Consider the following 16,743-nt stretch of genomic DNA (forward strand, 5'->3'; position numbering starts at 1 on the left):
CCAAAACAATATGTTTTGCATCCACTTTGTTACGATCACCAAAATTAGGATGATTAATAAGCTCTCATTTATTATTTTTCTCAATTTTATGAATTTTTTCATTCATAGCTTTTAAGCCAACAATCATCACACTATAGCTTCTTCGTATCTCAATGGATTATAGTCTGCAAATAAAACAAGATTTATCCAATCTTCACTCATTTGGTCATTGTCATTACAAATCTCGTATTTTTGCAAGCATTCAGGTAAGACACGTTAACCCTGCATGTGGATGCTTTAATGATTCTACAAGACATGGAGTCATGATCGGTACACTAGTAGGTTGCACACATTTAGTCTTCACTTGAACGCTTAACAATCTTTTTTCATTACAAGACCCATCTTGTACTGCTTACTTATCAAAAATTACATCATACCGATAATAAACTTCTTAGTTTATAAAATATTATATAATTTATAGCTTTTTATCAAATGGTCATAACAAATAAAAAATGTACTTCTCACATTTACCATCAACTTTCTTTCGCATCAACCATATAAGTACATATTATAAAACCGAAAATTAAACACTTTATAATGATTAATGTTAGACTTCTTATGACTCAGAACTTTTTATGGGGTTTTTTTATAAACACCAAAATAAATTAAGCACCTATTTAATAAAAATAAGACCAATTTTAAAATTAAAATTATTTTAGTAATGTGTTATGAATTTATGAGTGTAAAAAATTAAATTAAAATTTAAAAAATAATAAATAAATAAATAAGGAGAAAAAAAAAACCCCCCCACGTCCTGGTTACACTCCATGCTCACATTGGGCCGAAGGTTCATAATATGGACTAGGTCCATTATTTGGGTTAGGCCCATTATTTGGGATTTTGAATTATACAGGGAGTTAGTTTCCTGGTTTGACGTTTGTTTGGTTACCGAGAAAATGGAGGGAAAGAGAAGAAAAAAAGAAAGGGAGGGGGAGGAAAGGAAGGATTGGCTCTACAAACATACAAAAATGTAGTTCTTATTTAAGCCCCGCTTTATTTTCTCATAGTAACGAAGGAGCAGAAAATGTAAGAACATTTCTTATCCTCGTTTCTCCTTTGTTTGAAAATTTTTTAGTTCATGAACTGAAATTAGGGTTTTCTTTGTTGATTTCGTGCCTTTGCAGACTTTTTTAGAAGTCTTCTTATCGGTATCTTCATTGTCTTATTTGTTGGTGTAATAGCCAAATTTGTGCCCTGTTTGGATGATGAAAATTGTGGAAAAAGGTTGGCTGTGTTCTGGAATGTGAGAATTTTTTAAACGAAAGGAACAAAATAGAAAAGATTTTTCATTCTTGATTCGTTGAGAAATGAGTATATTGGATCAAGGAATTTAGTGTTTGATCTTGGGGTTTATGTTGTTGGATTTTATTAATGGAATTGTGTGGATTCTTTATTTTTTTTGGTTGATTAGGATTGGGCATTCAGTTAGTTGAGTTTTCTCTGTGAATGAGGGTTGTGGAAATTGTTTGACTGGAGAATGGGTTTTGGATTTGGGTGAGAGGTTTGCCTTTGGTTGATGATGAATGAGAATTTTGGTTTATTGGATTTCTTGTAAATGTGATCCTCTGAGCGGAGAATTTGGTTTTCATCAAATATTTTAGGGTTCTTTGAGCAGAGAATTTGATTCTCATCAAATATTTATAACCATCCTATGTTCAGCATGATGTTTATCTTGGAAACAAAAAGATCGAGTTATCTGTTATTGTCAATAAGTAGAAAAACCTTGATATGGGACAAGGAGGAGACTCTATTTGCAAATGGTGAGGAAATTGTCTTAACTTTTGCCAGCAGTGATGTCAAGAAGAAATTCCTCTACTGTTGGCAGTGGCCCTCAAGGCTGAAGGAAAGATATCCTGGAAGACAGTTTGGCAAAGTGGACACATTGCGTCTTGCTGCTGTGATGCTAGAGAATATAAATCCTGGGTGAAAATATTCCAACCAATATTTTTTGATAAAATAATATGCAACAGGGAAAAGGTAACTAAAGAGTAACATATTATATCATGTTATAAATGTTTAATTAATGGAAAGAAAGCTAAGATTCAAAAGTAATCAATGAAAATAATGTGAATCAATAGATAAGTGAAGTATTAATATTAATTTCTGAAAAGGAAGGAAAGAATATTTCTTTTTCATTCTTTCCCACTTAGGAAAGGATAACAAGAATAATAACTTCTGCTTTTCTAATTTTCCTTTTGCTTTGTTTTTCTCTTTTCACAAACAAGACTATGCTTTCCTTTTCAATTGAGCAAACATAACAAAATAAAAAGATAGGAGAAAGAAAGCCTGAAGCCACATGGGTGACCAGTACTTGAAGCCATTATGATAATGTTTTGATATATACTCCAGACCCTACAGATCATTTAAATATTCTTAATGTATGTGCAATGTATAATCTATATGTTTTAACCCGGCCATCTCTTTACAGGAAACTACATTATGTGCTGCAATCCAAACCTTAGGAGGAAACATACTTCTAATTAAGCTTTAGATTATTGAATTTCTATAATGCTGTATTGAGCAAAAGTAAAAGAATAATATTCATAATTGATTCCTTCTAATGTAGATGATGTAGCAAACTGATGTCTGTAAATTCATAGATTACTACTGGGTGCTACCTTATTAAAAGTGTAAATAACCATCTATACCCTGTAAACTTGGAGATGACTTAGACCAGATTCTATTTACCCTGACCAAAACTGGAAAATAAAGATAAAGAATTTCAGTTGCGTATCTTCTTGCCCTAGATTGAGAGTAAGATATCGAATTTCAAATTTTTTTAGAGAAATTGGAGATTTACGCTGGGCCACATATGTGCAGAATGTTGTCAAAGATTTGGAATCATACTTTATAAACACATACAAATGGTCCTAGTAGTAGGAGCAATTGTTGTTGTTGTTGTTATTGTGTCATCATTTTGAAGAAGGGTAATCATGGCATTGAGAATGGAGGATCCAGAACTGGAGGGGATTAAGACAAAGTTGTTTGAAAGAGCCATGGAAGGCAGGTGGAAAGAAGTTATTGAAATATACAAAAACAATACAATGGCTCACCAGGCCAAGATCACTGTATTAGAGGACACAGCATTGCATATTGCTGTCTTAGAAGGCAAAGAAGCTGAAGTTGAAAAAATGGTGTATCAGATTGGAGAGGATGCTCGAATGATAAAAAACAAGATGGGGAATACCCCTCTCCATCTGGCTGCATCAATAGGAAATGTTAGCATGTGTAAGTGCATTGCTAATAGGAATGCAAAATTGGTAGGTGCTCGCAACAAGAAAAATGAAACACCCCTCTTCTTGGCAGCTCTCCAGGGCAAGAAAGATGCTTTCCTTTGCTTGCTTGAAATATGCAGAGACCAAGCCTTGGAGTACTGTCGAAGGGATGATGGTGAAACTATTCTTCACTGTGCCATTACTGGAGAATACTTCGGTGAGCATTTTTAAGCCACATGATTATACACAAATGGAAAAACACATGTCTATCTTAACATATGCAAGTTTTGTTTATTCTTAAGTATCCATTTTAAGACATTTTTTTCACTGCTATGCATGACAGATTTGGCCTTTACAATTATCCTTGAATTTCCTAAGCTTGCGAACTATGTAAATGAGCAAGGACTTTCCCCTCTCCACCTCCTTGCGAATAAGCCTACTGCATTCAGAAGTGGCACTCACCTTAGCTGGATTGACAAGATCATTTATTATTGTAAGACTTATCCAACCAAAACCCAACTCCTGATATTTAATCACTCATGAAAAACTGCCAATAAACTGCTAGGAATGCCAGAAACAGAAATCAGATTGGGGGACACCACAGGCTTCAGTATCATACGTTGCAGACCAGTCTTGGTGCTCAACAAACAAATGCCTCGCTCAAATTTCACCCATGAATTTTGTTTTAATTTTTTTATTTTTATATGTCAAGTCTTTATTCCTGTTGTTATGTTGCAAGGTATTTTTATCCCAGAACTCAAGCACCACAAAGAGATGCATGGGGAAAAAAAGGACTCCAATTGCTTAGGGAACACCCAGACATGTGTTGACTTCTTTCTAAATATGAGGAACACAACTGAAGGACCAGGTTGGTGAAGGTTTCTTTTTTTTTTTTTTTCCTCCCTTCAGAGCTGCATTTTGTATAAACAAATAAAACACATGTGGAATACCATATACAAAAGCTTGAAGTTATCATTTGCATCAGATTATTGCACATTTCAAGCAGATGTATGGTTAAATAGCCAAAAAAAAATAGTGACATGTGGCCTCTATATAAGCTATGTTAATGTAGGCTTTAAGGAAAATAAACTTTTATTAATCCTCTTTTCTAAAAAAGAAATACATGAAGGATATTATGCAAATTTATATAGAGACTCCTCTAGTTAGAAAATAGGAAGTTTCCTAAAAAATAGAACAGGAAACTAACTAAAAAAATCCTAAGTAAATCTGAATTTAAAAATATCAGATTTGATCCTTTTTCCTAAAAATAACAACAATATTCCTGAATTCTTGACACTCCCCCTCAAGTTGGTGCATAAAAATCTATCTCGTCCAACTTGCTTGCTAGATATTCAAAAACTGGTCTATGAAGTCCATTGGTTAGGATTTCAGCCAGTTGTTGTGTAGTTGGAACAAATGGTGTGCATACAATACCAACTTCAAGTTTTTCCTTTATGAAATGTCCATCAATCTCTACATGTTTAATCACATCATGCTGAATTGGATTATGTGCAATACTGACTGCAACTTCATTATTGCAATAAAGCTTCAAAGGATAGATTGTTGGTTGTCTCGGCTCTTTTAAGACATGCTTAAGCCACAATACTTCACAAACCCTATGTCCCATCACTCCAAATTCTTTCTCCACGCTACTCTTGGCTACCACACTTTGCTTTTTACTCCTCCAAGTAACCAAATTTCCCCAGATAAACATGCAATACCCTGAGATCAATCTCCTATCAGTTACTGAATTAGCCCAGTCTACATTCGTGTATACTTCAACTCCTTGCTGCCCATTCTTCTTAAAAAATAGTCCATTTCCTAGTGATTCTTCAAGTACCTTAATTGTTTCAAAAGGCAAATGCATATATTGACTTATCACACTAATTGCAAAGACAATATTTGGTCAATTGTGAGATAGGTAAATCAACTTATCAACCAATTTTTGGTACCTTGTAGTATCCATCGGAACCCTAGTTTCTACTTTTTCGAGCTTTACATTGGGATCTATAAGGGTATGTGAAGGTCTACAACCACTCATTTATGTTTTCTTTAGGAGATCAAGAATATATTTTTGCTGTGAAACAACAAGTCCCTTCTTTAACCGTGCTACTTCCATTCCAAGAAAATAGCTCAAGGCTCTAAAATCTTTAATTTCAAATTCCGCAGTTAGGCACTTCTTCAAATGATTCATCTTAACCATATTATCTTCGGTTAGAATAATGTTACCCACATTAACTATTAAAACTATAACTTCACCTCCTAAAGAGTATTTCAAAAATAGGGTGTGATTTGTTTATCCTTGACAAAAGCCTATTTTCTTCATAAAATGGGTGAACCTCTCAGGTCAAGCCCAAGAAGATTGCTTAAGTCCATATAATATTTTTTTATAGGTTTGCTTAAGTCCATATAACGACTTTTGTAGCTTACAAACCTTTGAGCCAACCCTTTTTATCAAATTCTGGAGGTAGATCCATGTACACCTCCTTTGGGTCTCCATTAAGGAAGGCATTTTTAACATTCAATTGTTGTAGTGGTTAGTCCAAATTTGCAACAATTGATAAAAGAACTCTGACTATATTAAATTTACAATGGGAGAAAAGGTTTCCAAGCAATCAATCTCATATGTTCGTGTAAATGCGACCATGGAAGATGACAAATTCTTATAAGATACGAAATTAGATATGGGATGTTAAGTACAAGACCTAACATCTTTTCGAAATGCAATAGGGACATAAAGATCACTAAGAGACTCTAGATGTTTAATATTGGAAGAAGAACATGGTTTAGGTGGAGGCTTACCTTTCTCAAGTGGTGAGATTAGATCTGTTCTCAGGACAAATTCATGGCCTTGCTATAAAGTAGGTTCCTCCATCCTTTGAATACAATTTCTCCTTGAGTAAACACAAAGCTCTTGATTGTTTTTACTTGTATTTTCACTGATTTCAATATTTTCATGATCTTGATCATGTGTTGGCATTAAGGTAGGTTGTCCAAAATTTCAATAGCTAAATCATTTGTTCCCAAAGTTTGTCTACTAACAAAAAACTCATCAAACACGAGTGCCTTTTTTTCCATTTTTCCTGAAGAGTTTTCTAGGAATTTTCCTGAAGTTTCTTATTGTTGTTGAACTAACAATGACTGGAACAATGGCTAGTCTAACTCAAACACCTCACTAGGAATGAAATCTACACTTTTACTCCCCCTGAGGATGATCATGACTAAAATATGGTTTAATTTTAATAAAGTTGGCATCCATTGTTACATACATTCTTCTGGTACGGGGATCAAAGCATTTATACCCTTTTTGTGTTGAAGATTATCCAACAAATATGCATTTGGATGCTCTAGGATCAAATTTTCCATGATTATGATTATAGACATGAATGAATGCAGTGCAACCAAAAATTTTAAAAGGTAAATTCATTAAAATTCATGAAGTAGGAAAATACATGTTGAAAAAATAAAGAGGAATTTGATATTTTCAAACCCTAGTAGGCATCCTATTGATAAATAAGTGGCAATTAAAATAGCTTCACCCTAAAGATATTTAGGAACTTGTGTTGACAAGATGAGTAATCTAGCAACTTCTAAAAGATGCTTGTTCTTTCTTTCCGCCATTCCATTTTGTTGAAGTGTATTAACACAAGAACTTTGATGTATTATTCCATATTCCATAAAGTAAATTCCCAACAAGTGGTTAAAGTATTTCATTCCATTATCAGTTCTGAAAATTTGAATATTTGTTTGAAATTGTATTTTGACCATTTTGTGAACAAATTTAAACATTTGTGCTACTTTTGATTTTTTTTTTTTTTTTTTTTTTTTTTATAGCAAATACACCCAAGAAACCCTTGTATGATCATCTATAAAAGTGATAAACCGCTTTTTTCTTGTAAAAGTGTCAACCTTAGAAGGTCCTCAAACATCATTATGCATTACAGAAAAAGGTTTAGAGGCTTTATAGGATTGTGAAGAAAAAAATGCACGATGATGTTTTGCAAGTTCACAAATTTCAAAATTGAATGAAAATGGATTTTTATTAATAAACAACTTTGGAAACATATGCTTCAAATATTGAAAATTGGGATGTCCTAACCTCAAATGTCGTAACATTATTTTATTCTCATTAGTTACTAAAACAGATTCAAAATAAGTACTTTGAGCTTGTCTACCTAGTTAAATTTCATCTTTAAAGAAATAAAGTCTTCCACTTTGTCTAGCATTGTCAATCATCTTCTTTGAGTCCAAATCCCGGAATTCACAACGAGATGAGAAAAAATTACCTTGACACTTTAAATCAAAGGTTAATTTACTAACAAACAATAAATTGCAAGACAAATTAGGAACTTGAAGGACATTATAGTGTGTAAGAAGTGAGGAAATTTTGATAGATCCTTTTCCAACAATAGCTAAAAGTGATTCATCTGCTATTTTTATTTGTTTGTTTCCTGCACAAGGACTATAAGAAGAAAACAGATTTGAAGAACCAGTCATATGACCGGTTGCACCAGAATCTATTATTCATGGGTAATTTGAATCAAGGCTAACAAGAGTTGTGGGAAGATGATTACATTTCTGGGCTAAGGAATAAGAAGGGGATTGATAAAAAGAGACTTGAGACTAAAGAAGTTTGTACAGATGCTCTATTTGATCCTTAGTAAAAGAAGATGTTTCTAAGGAAGGTTGTTGCCCTGTTCATTGTTTCCAGCTTGATAGGCATAACTCTCCCCGTTGGGTCTCTTCTTTCAGTTTGATGGCTTGTTGTGAATCTTCCAATAGATATCACAAGTATGTCAGGGCTTTTTATAGTGGTCATACCATATTCTATCACTCTTTTTAAAATTCCTTTTTTCTCCTTCATGATTAAACCCCTTAGTAAAAATGGCAAAACTGTCAGAGTTTATTCTAGCCCTTGGCGACTCAAGGTTCATCATAATGGATCTTCTAGCCTCTTCTCTTCTAACTTCAAAAAAACCTTCTTGGGGGGATGACAGTGGTTTTCTCCCCAAGATTCGAACTCTCACTTCATCATGGGAGTTTTTTAAGAAAGAGCTTATGCTCTAATACCATGTAGACTTCGAGGAAAATAAATTTTTACTAATCCTTTTTTCTAAAAAAAATACATAAAGGATACCATACAAGTTTATATTGAGACTCCTCTAACTAGAAAATAGGAACTTCCCTAAAAAATAGAACAGGGAACTAACTTGAAAAAATCCTAACTAAATCTGAATTTAAAAATAAATATCAGATTTTATCCTTTTTCCTAAAAATAACAACAATATTCCTAGATTCTTAATAGTTAAACTGCTGCTTCAGAAGTTATTATGAAATATAAGATAGAATATAAGCGAGTAGCATGTCCTATTGGTAGTCTTGTAGGCAAATAGATTTGTGATGGCCTTATCCAACACAAAAATAGGTTAGAGGGATATAGTCTTAATGGATTGAGATATATACTAACTCAATTACATGAATATTTCAGTGAGCAAAGTACTCTTGGGAACATCAAAAACCTCACCAAAACTCTTCACATTGACTAAAGATTCAACAACTAATTTTAAATTGTTTGAAAATTTTAATTTGAGAGAGAGAGAGAGAGAGAGAGAGAGAGAGAGAGAGAGCAAACTACTCTAGAGAGCATCAGGTACCTCAACAAAACTCTTTCATTGAGTAAAGATTCCACAACCAATTTTAAATTGTTTGAAAACTTTAATATGAGAGGGAGAGAGGGAGAAAGAGAGAGGAGAAAGGAAAAGAAAATTTCATTTTTAAGTTTTCGGTTCTTCATAAAAGAGAAAAAAAGAATCTTGCTCATCTGAAAATTATTACTTTCCAACTCACTACATTTTTAGTTGTTTGCCAAAAAAAAAAAAAGGCTGAAATTTCTAAGTGAGATTATTGATATACATATTGGAAATCTTTTATAGCACATTTTGGTACAAAGAATGACATTATTGAACTTTCTTAATGAGGTTTCTTACTAATTTTATTTAAATTCTTTTGAAATTTTTATTACTAACTTTTTTAAATACTAAAATTACTAAGACTTGTATGTATATTATTTCTTACTAAAACAAATTTTCATAAAATTTAAACCTCATTTTTTCTTAAGTTTTTGGATGTTTTGTTTGTATTTTGAATGTAACCATCAGTAAAATTTGGCAACTTTAGCCTTTTTAGGTTTAAAACTTTTTTATACAGTATACTACAAGGATTGCATAATTCGATATATAATGTATTTCTGTTAGATTTTTTTTTTTTTTTTTTTTTGGGTACCTTTCTTGACTATGCTTTTAAGTACTTGATTGGTTGATTGATAATGAGGTTATCATGTGATGTCTTTAGAAAATGAACTCAATGAGAACAATTTTAAATGTGTTTGAACAGAAATATTACAAATCAATTTTTAAGTTCTTGTATTTATTATTGGTCTAAAAATTTTCTTGGATCTTATTTTTCAAAAGGTTTCCCCTCTAAGGTAATTTCCTGACAGCCATTTGCATTAATGGTGTTCCAGCCATCCACAATGTTTTAGTATTTGCCCATTGTCTAATTTAAAAACTTTGTATGCTTTCTTTAATTAAATGGAAAGTCCATGAGATATAAACTTGACACATAACTTATAATTGCCAAAGAAATTCATAAAAAGCTTGTTCTGAAATTAGATATGGGTGCAGTTTTTTATGGGCTAAAATAATACACTAACTAGTGTCTAAGAGGATGCATTTTTTTATGGGGATGCAACCTAGGTACACATAACTATGTAGGTCATCATCTCCCCTTGCTTGCAGTTAAGTTGTTTGTCAATCTCTTAAAGCGTGTAGATCTTAAGGGATGTTATTGCTTAGTAAATGGTTGCGGAGTGCAATTGAGTGGGAAACTTTATGGAGGAGGGTCATTGTAGGGAAATTCAAAGAGGAGGTGAGGTGGTGTTCAAGGGAGAAGAAAAAGACATTCAAGATGGGTTCGTGAGAAACAATAAGAAATGGTTAGCTTGCAAGCTATTTGAGAATGAGCATCTTGATGAGTGATGTTTGCAGGTCCAAGTTCTGACAGGATGTGTGGTGTGGATATTTCTTTCTAAGATCCTTTCTTGGACTTGTTTTTCTTAACTTCTCGTAAGACTTTTAGGGTGACTGAGTTTTGCGAGGGGGTGGAAAGTGAATCCAAGATTTCAAAGGAGTTTGCAAGATTGGGAAGTGGTGATAGTTGAGTCTTTATTCAGGTCATCCATGGGTTGGTTATGATGGTAGGTTGGTGTGGCAGCCTTTCAAGTCCAGTCACTTCTTTGTGAAGTTCTATAGTGAAGCATTAAATTCAGGAGCCTTCATTCAGTTTCCAGTGAAGGAGGTGTGTGAATTCTGGGCAACTTTCAACATTGGCTTTCTTGGGAGACAGTTAGGGGGGAAAATACTCACAACCAATCAGCTCTTGAGGCCAAGGTCCACTTCTAGAGACTGGTGCTGTTTGTGTGGGCAAAGAGAGGATTCAAGCAAACCATATACTTTTTACCTTGCAAATGGTCTCATCATTTGTTATCTTTGTTGTTCTCATTATTTGCAGTCTATTTGGTCCTTTCATGGTCAGAAAAGACATGTTGCTTGAATGGTATGATAGCTTTAAGGGGAGGGCTGAAAAGAAGATTCGGAGATTGGGCCTTCTCTACTTTGATTTTGAGTGTTTGGAAAGAACATAATAGGGAGATTCTTGACAGCCGTAATGTTCAGATTTAAGAATAAAAGACCCATTCCTCACATTATTGTTCAAGTGGTTGTGGTGTTCTTAGGTTGATGACGAAGTTTTTCTCATCCGGATTGACAGTGTGAAGAAGGCTTTTGCTGTTTATTAGTTTTTTGTTTCTCTGTTTTTAGTTTTTCATTTACCCATATTTTTGGGGTGCATCTGGCACACTTCCAGTGTTCTTGGATTGTGCCACCTTTTTTTATTGGCTCTTTTATACAACATACTTTTATTTGCTATTTAAAAAAAAAAAAAAAAAAAATTCCAAAAGTTAGGGTATGATTGGTGGTAGTGTGAGCTTATAGCTTCCTTTTGGCTCCCTCTATTTAGCTCCTGTGTGCTTGTGTTGTGCTCCCCTTGTGTTAGACACTTCTTTTTAACTAATATAATACTTTTCTGTAAAAAAATATATAATAAATAAAATTTTAAAAAATAAAAAATAAAAAAGGATGAGCAATATATTCAGCCATTTTGTTTATTTTTTATAGGAGCAAGGTAGCCAGACATGTTCTGTGACAGCAAGTCAATGGTTAAATTTAAGAACTCTTCAAGTTTTGCCAATTGGTGTTATTTGTGCGAGCAGGAAGAAGAATTAGCTGGCCATTTATATACATCATGAGATTTAATGTGGTTTATGGATTTTACTATTTTCTACTTTTGGCATCCGTTGGATGCTTCTTTGTCTCAATTAATTAAGGATATTTTGAGTAGTTGGAATGGAAGTAATGTCCATAAAGAGAAGATGAAAGTATGTATTATAGCCTCACTATGCTTATTTTAGTGTATTTGGAAGGGCACAATAAATGAATCTTTGATGATTGCAGCTATAAAAAAAAAAAATTGACTTTTGTTTGAATTCAATAGAAATTAGAAGGCTGTTCTTTGTAGCTATCTTTGATGTTTTATAACTTCTTATTTACTTATCAAAAAAAAAAAAAAAAAAGACAAGGAAAAAGAAAAAGGAAGCCAAATTCCCCGCCAAATTGCTAGGAGTTAAAATAGAAAATATGTGTGGAGTTTCGTATCTTTAGTTGTGCTCATGAGTGTTGTGGCTAATCAATTTTCAGCAGAAAATGCACCAAAATCTGGTGAGCACACAGATGCAGAGAACCCCAAAGAAGGACAAGCTGATCCCCAACATCAAGGTGAGTGAAGGATCCACTTTTAACTTCAATGAAAAATGGGTTCTACCATACACATACTTGCACACCATGTGCCTGGCCTACCTGTGACTTTCAGAGGGCATGTTCAACTTAATGTACCAAACTTTGTACATGACTAAGTACTTGATGAGCCTCTTTCAACTACTGTCTCCAGGATTCACATGCAACTTGCATTCTAATTTATGAATGATTTTGAGATATATGAATTACTGAGCTTGAAATAAAGCAATGAAGTTCTTAGATCACTTGATCAATGAAGTGTTATCAGTCATAAATGTTAGCTTTTAAATTTTGAGAGCCTATGGTTATGTTTGATTCCTGAAAGTTTGAAGAAAAGGAAATAGAAAGAAAAAATAGAATGGAAAAGTGATAAATTTTTTCTCTTATTTAGTTGTCCATAAAAAAGTTGAGAGAAAAAAATAAAGAAATTATGATGAACACATTTTCCCCACATTTTTTTTAAGGAAAATGGGGAGGAAAATATTTTAGCATTTTCCTCCCTCTTTTCTTTAATAATTTTTATGTACCTTTTTCAATGTTATCCAAACATAAGAAAATTATTTTATTTAGTATTTTTTTTTTCTTTCCTTCACATGTTCTAGAAACCAAACATGATATATATATATATATATATATATAGATAGATAGACAGATAGATAGAGTTTTCTATGCTCATATATATATAGTTAATAGTGTTGATTAACGAATAAGCTAGTGCACTCTCTCATTATGTTTTTTAAGGTCATCAATCAAACATTGGAGCTGATGGAAAACAACGGTATCCACCAAATTATGGCGTATGCTTTGAGTTTATCAAGCTTGTACGCAAAGGAATGCTGGCTATCCTCCTGTCTATCCTTGGATTTGGCTTCATAGCTTTCTTCAAATATGGTACAACACCGTACATATTACCTTCCCTGATCTTTGTTCTGTTAGTATCCAAAACAATATTGATTCAAGGTATGTGTTTTTATGTGGCTGTAAGGATCAAACAAGATCAAGAGAATAATACATAAAAAACAGAAGCACACTTGGTCTATTCAGATCATGAAAGAACTGCTTCAACATACTGAAGAATACAAGTACTATGATACTGGAAGCAGTCCCCATCAATCACCGTTCCTAGACGAAGTTGAAACATTTCCTTATGCTCCTAATGGACTAAGAATGCCTTCCCCCCACCAATCAACATTAGAAGAAGATAAAACAACTCCTTATACTGCTCCAACTGGATCATCATCCCCAAAAGATGGAAGGATGGATGAGATAAAGACAGCTTTGAAGAATACGCCTTCCAAAAGTCCTATGGAAGCTAACCAAGGGCTTGAAAATAAGAAAGACAATGGTAACTCCACAACTTCAGTTCTTATGATATTCTTCTATATAGATCAGAGAACATCCTTGGATTCCATTTAGTGATTTATTTGTTTCACCTGAGTTGTCAGATTAACACTCCAGTTTTTAACAGTCTAGAATTTTCAACATTCAACAGTTCTGATAGATTTGTCTGATTGAGCATTGCTGCATGAATCATGGTAGCCTGAGCCTGCTAATCATTCTCTTTTAGCCCCAGTACTGAATCCAGTGATCTTGGCAGGGAAGAAGACAAAGAAAACTGAGAAGGTGGATAAAAAGGAAACTCCTATACTACTTGCAGCAAAGAATGGTGTTGCAGAAATGGTGAGGGGAATCCTTGACCGTTTTCCAGTGGCTATTCAAGATATGAATTCAGAACACAAAAATATGGTGTTGTTGGCAGTGGAGAATAGACAACCTCATGTTTATGAGCTCTTACTCAATAGGAAAATTCAGAAAGACACTGTTTTTCGTATTGTTGATAAAGATGGGAATAGTGCACTGCATCTCGCAGCAATGTTAAGAGATAATCTGCCTTGGCACATTCCAGGAGCTGCACTGCAGATGCAATGGGAAATCAAGTGGTTCGACGTATGTGGCAATGAATTCCTTTTCCTATTTTTTGATTCTTTTCGTGTTTTATGTGTGCCTATGTGCATAAGGTGTTAATGTTTTCAATTTTATAGAAGAGTTTAGGATATATACCATTTGATCTCTCAAATACAATATCATTCATCAGGATTGTAACCCTAACTGTGCACTTGACCTTATTGCAGTACGTGAAGAATTCCATGCCAATTCATTTCTTTCCTCACTACAACGCCAGCAACCAGACCCCAAAGGAGGTTTTCAATGAATCACACAAGGAGCTCGTAGAAAAAGGCGGCAAATGGCTCAAAGCGACTTCTGATTCATGCTCTGTTGTTTCAGCGCTGATTGCGACAGTTGCCTTTGCTACCTCAGCCACAGTACCAGGCGGCATCAAGGAAGACAGCGGCAAGCCCATACTAGAGCGCCAGCCAGCATTTCGCATATTTGCGATTTCATCACTCGTGGCCCTCTGCTTTTCAGTAACCTCGGTGGTCATGTTTCTTGCCATCCTCACCTCCAGGTACCAAGTGAAGGATTTTCGCAGAGATCTACCGAGAAAGCTGTTACTGGGCTTATCGTCTCTTTTCGTGTCCATAGCTGCCATCCTGGTATCTTTCTGTGCTGGACACTTTTTTGTCCTCAAGGATGAACTGAAGTATGCTGCATTCCCTGTATATGCAGTAACTTGCCTACCAGTGACATTCTTTGCCATAGCCCAGTTTCCATTATACTTGGACCTTGTATGGGCTACTTTCAAGAAAGTACCAAAGCGTGGCTCCAGGGATGACACCTAGGGTTTCACATTGTTCTTCTTTCTTTGAGGTTCCTGTCAAAGTAATCAGGAGCGCTTTGTGTTTGTGCTTGTTTTTTCCTCGAAGATCCATGCTTGTGTATGCTAGAACAAGCCTGAAATAATCCAGTTTAGGGATCCCATATGAATGAAGGATTGCGATTTTTGAATTCCTGGTTGTTTTGTTCCTTGATCTTGCAATGAATCAGTTGGGGTCCCATGCTTGTTTTGTTTGAGAGCGATGTTATACACTTATACCCATCCATCAAAACCCTTTTCCCACCCACCCTTTTTTTTACTTGATCAAATTTGAAAGCAAATATTAAAGGCCAAAAATGCTCTCATCTTTTCCACACATTCCACCTTAGCCCTAACCCTAATCCTCCTCCGAACCACAACTTTCCTTTTCCCCTTCCCCTTCACTCCTTCCCTCTTTCTTTTCCTTCCTTTTCTTCTCTCTTCTTCCTCTTTTGTTGAATTTTTTTCAAATGGGGAGAGAAAGAGATAGAGAGGAGATATGGTCACGGCAAGTCGTCATGACCTATGGTAGTACTAGTACTTGGCTTTGCAGAATGGTAAGTCATCATGATCATGCAATCAAGATTCAAGCACCACATTGTACGGCTTGGAAGTGTTATGCTATTTTCATTTACACTTTTCCATCCATGATGTCTATGTCAAGTAAGATTAGTGGTGATTCTATTATATCCTCTTTGGTGAAACCTTAAAGTATGATTTCATTGAAAACTATCATGCATGGCAATGGCAATTAATCTTAGGGAATATGCGAAGTACTTTTTTTTTTTTTTTTTCCAAATGACCAAATGACATGCAATATTTAAGCAATTATTTTTCTATTCTACTTTTCACTTTATTAGCATAATACAAGTGTGTCATTTATAAAATTAAAGCCCTTAATTCTCAAAATTGGAAAGATTGGTTGCTATAATTTGGTCATGTTGATCAGGTTGATGATTAATTCAACTTCAACGTAAATTAAGAAACAATTAATTCAATTTCAACAAACCTAAAGTACTCAACTCTAAGTCAATTTCATTTTTCTAAATTTGAATTTCAATTGATGAAATTAAACTTGAGTTGATTGATGGGTTGATCGGATTGCATGATTTAAAAAATATTAAATTGAATTTGGGTTAGATCTAGGTTGTTCAAATATTTATCTGAAATCAACTCTCAAATTGAGTTCAAATTGAGAAAACTTAACTCAAACTCAATTCGAGTATTGAAAATATTTGTTCAAATCTACTTAAACATTAATTTGATCTAGGTTGGGTCGAGCCAACTTTTCCAAATTGCACCTCTAATTACCCATGTATTTATTTTATACTTTTTTTTTTTCATAAATCTTATTTGAAGAGTGATTATGTAAATTTATATATATTTTAATTTATAAGATGATTAAATATTATATTGAGAATAAATCTTGATGAAATTATTAGATTATCAATTTTAACTAAATATTACATAATGACCAATTTTAATCAAATTTGAGAAATTTATTCTTACAAAAGTGATATTTCTTGCAAAGAAATTAAAGGTGGGTTTGGAAAATATTTTTAAAAATAGTTTTCTATTATTTAGAAAATAAAACAAAATTTTAACTTTAACAAATATTTGTGAAGTTTTTTTAGTAATTTGTTCTCAACAATACGATTAAAGTTTAGAATAAATTAAAGATGTTTTCACTTATTTTTTATAAGTTTTTTTGAGAATTGATATTTGAGTCCTTTTTCCAAAAAATATAAAAAGAAAAAGACACTTATTCTTTTTAAACTCCTTTTTAAAAGGTTCCAAACAGACCCTAAAATTTTGGTTTTCAATT

The 16,743-nt window shown here is 33.7% G+C and overlaps 1 protein-coding gene across 5 annotated transcripts; it reads left to right on the plus strand.

The window, feature by feature from the left end:
* The first annotated feature begins 920 nt into the window (after positions 1-920).
* LOC117919167 lies at positions 921-15,070 on the plus strand. 5 transcript variants are annotated; one of them, XM_034836278.1, is made up of 9 exons: positions 921-1,065; positions 1,164-3,471; positions 3,598-3,747; positions 3,994-4,122; positions 12,068-12,145; positions 12,905-13,054; positions 13,149-13,508; positions 13,761-14,110; positions 14,296-15,070. In XM_034836278.1, the coding sequence occupies exons 2-9, from the start codon at positions 2,973-2,975 to the stop codon at positions 14,902-14,904; spliced, it is 2,325 nt and encodes a 774-aa protein (XP_034692169.1). In that variant the 5' UTR covers positions 921-1,065; positions 1,164-2,972; the 3' UTR covers positions 14,905-15,070. The 5 variants fall into 5 exon arrangements, with proteins under 5 accessions (XP_034692169.1, XP_034692172.1, XP_034692171.1 ...); XM_034836281.1 differs by having other exon boundaries at positions 12,071-12,145; XM_034836280.1 differs by having other exon boundaries at positions 2,860-3,471.
* The last annotated feature ends 1,673 nt before the right edge of the window (positions 15,071-16,743 follow it).

Source organism: Vitis riparia, chromosome 7 (assembly GCF_004353265.1).
Source record: "Vitis riparia cultivar Riparia Gloire de Montpellier isolate 1030 chromosome 7, EGFV_Vit.rip_1.0, whole genome shotgun sequence".
NCBI classification, from domain to species: domain Eukaryota; kingdom Viridiplantae; phylum Streptophyta; class Magnoliopsida; order Vitales; family Vitaceae; genus Vitis; species Vitis riparia.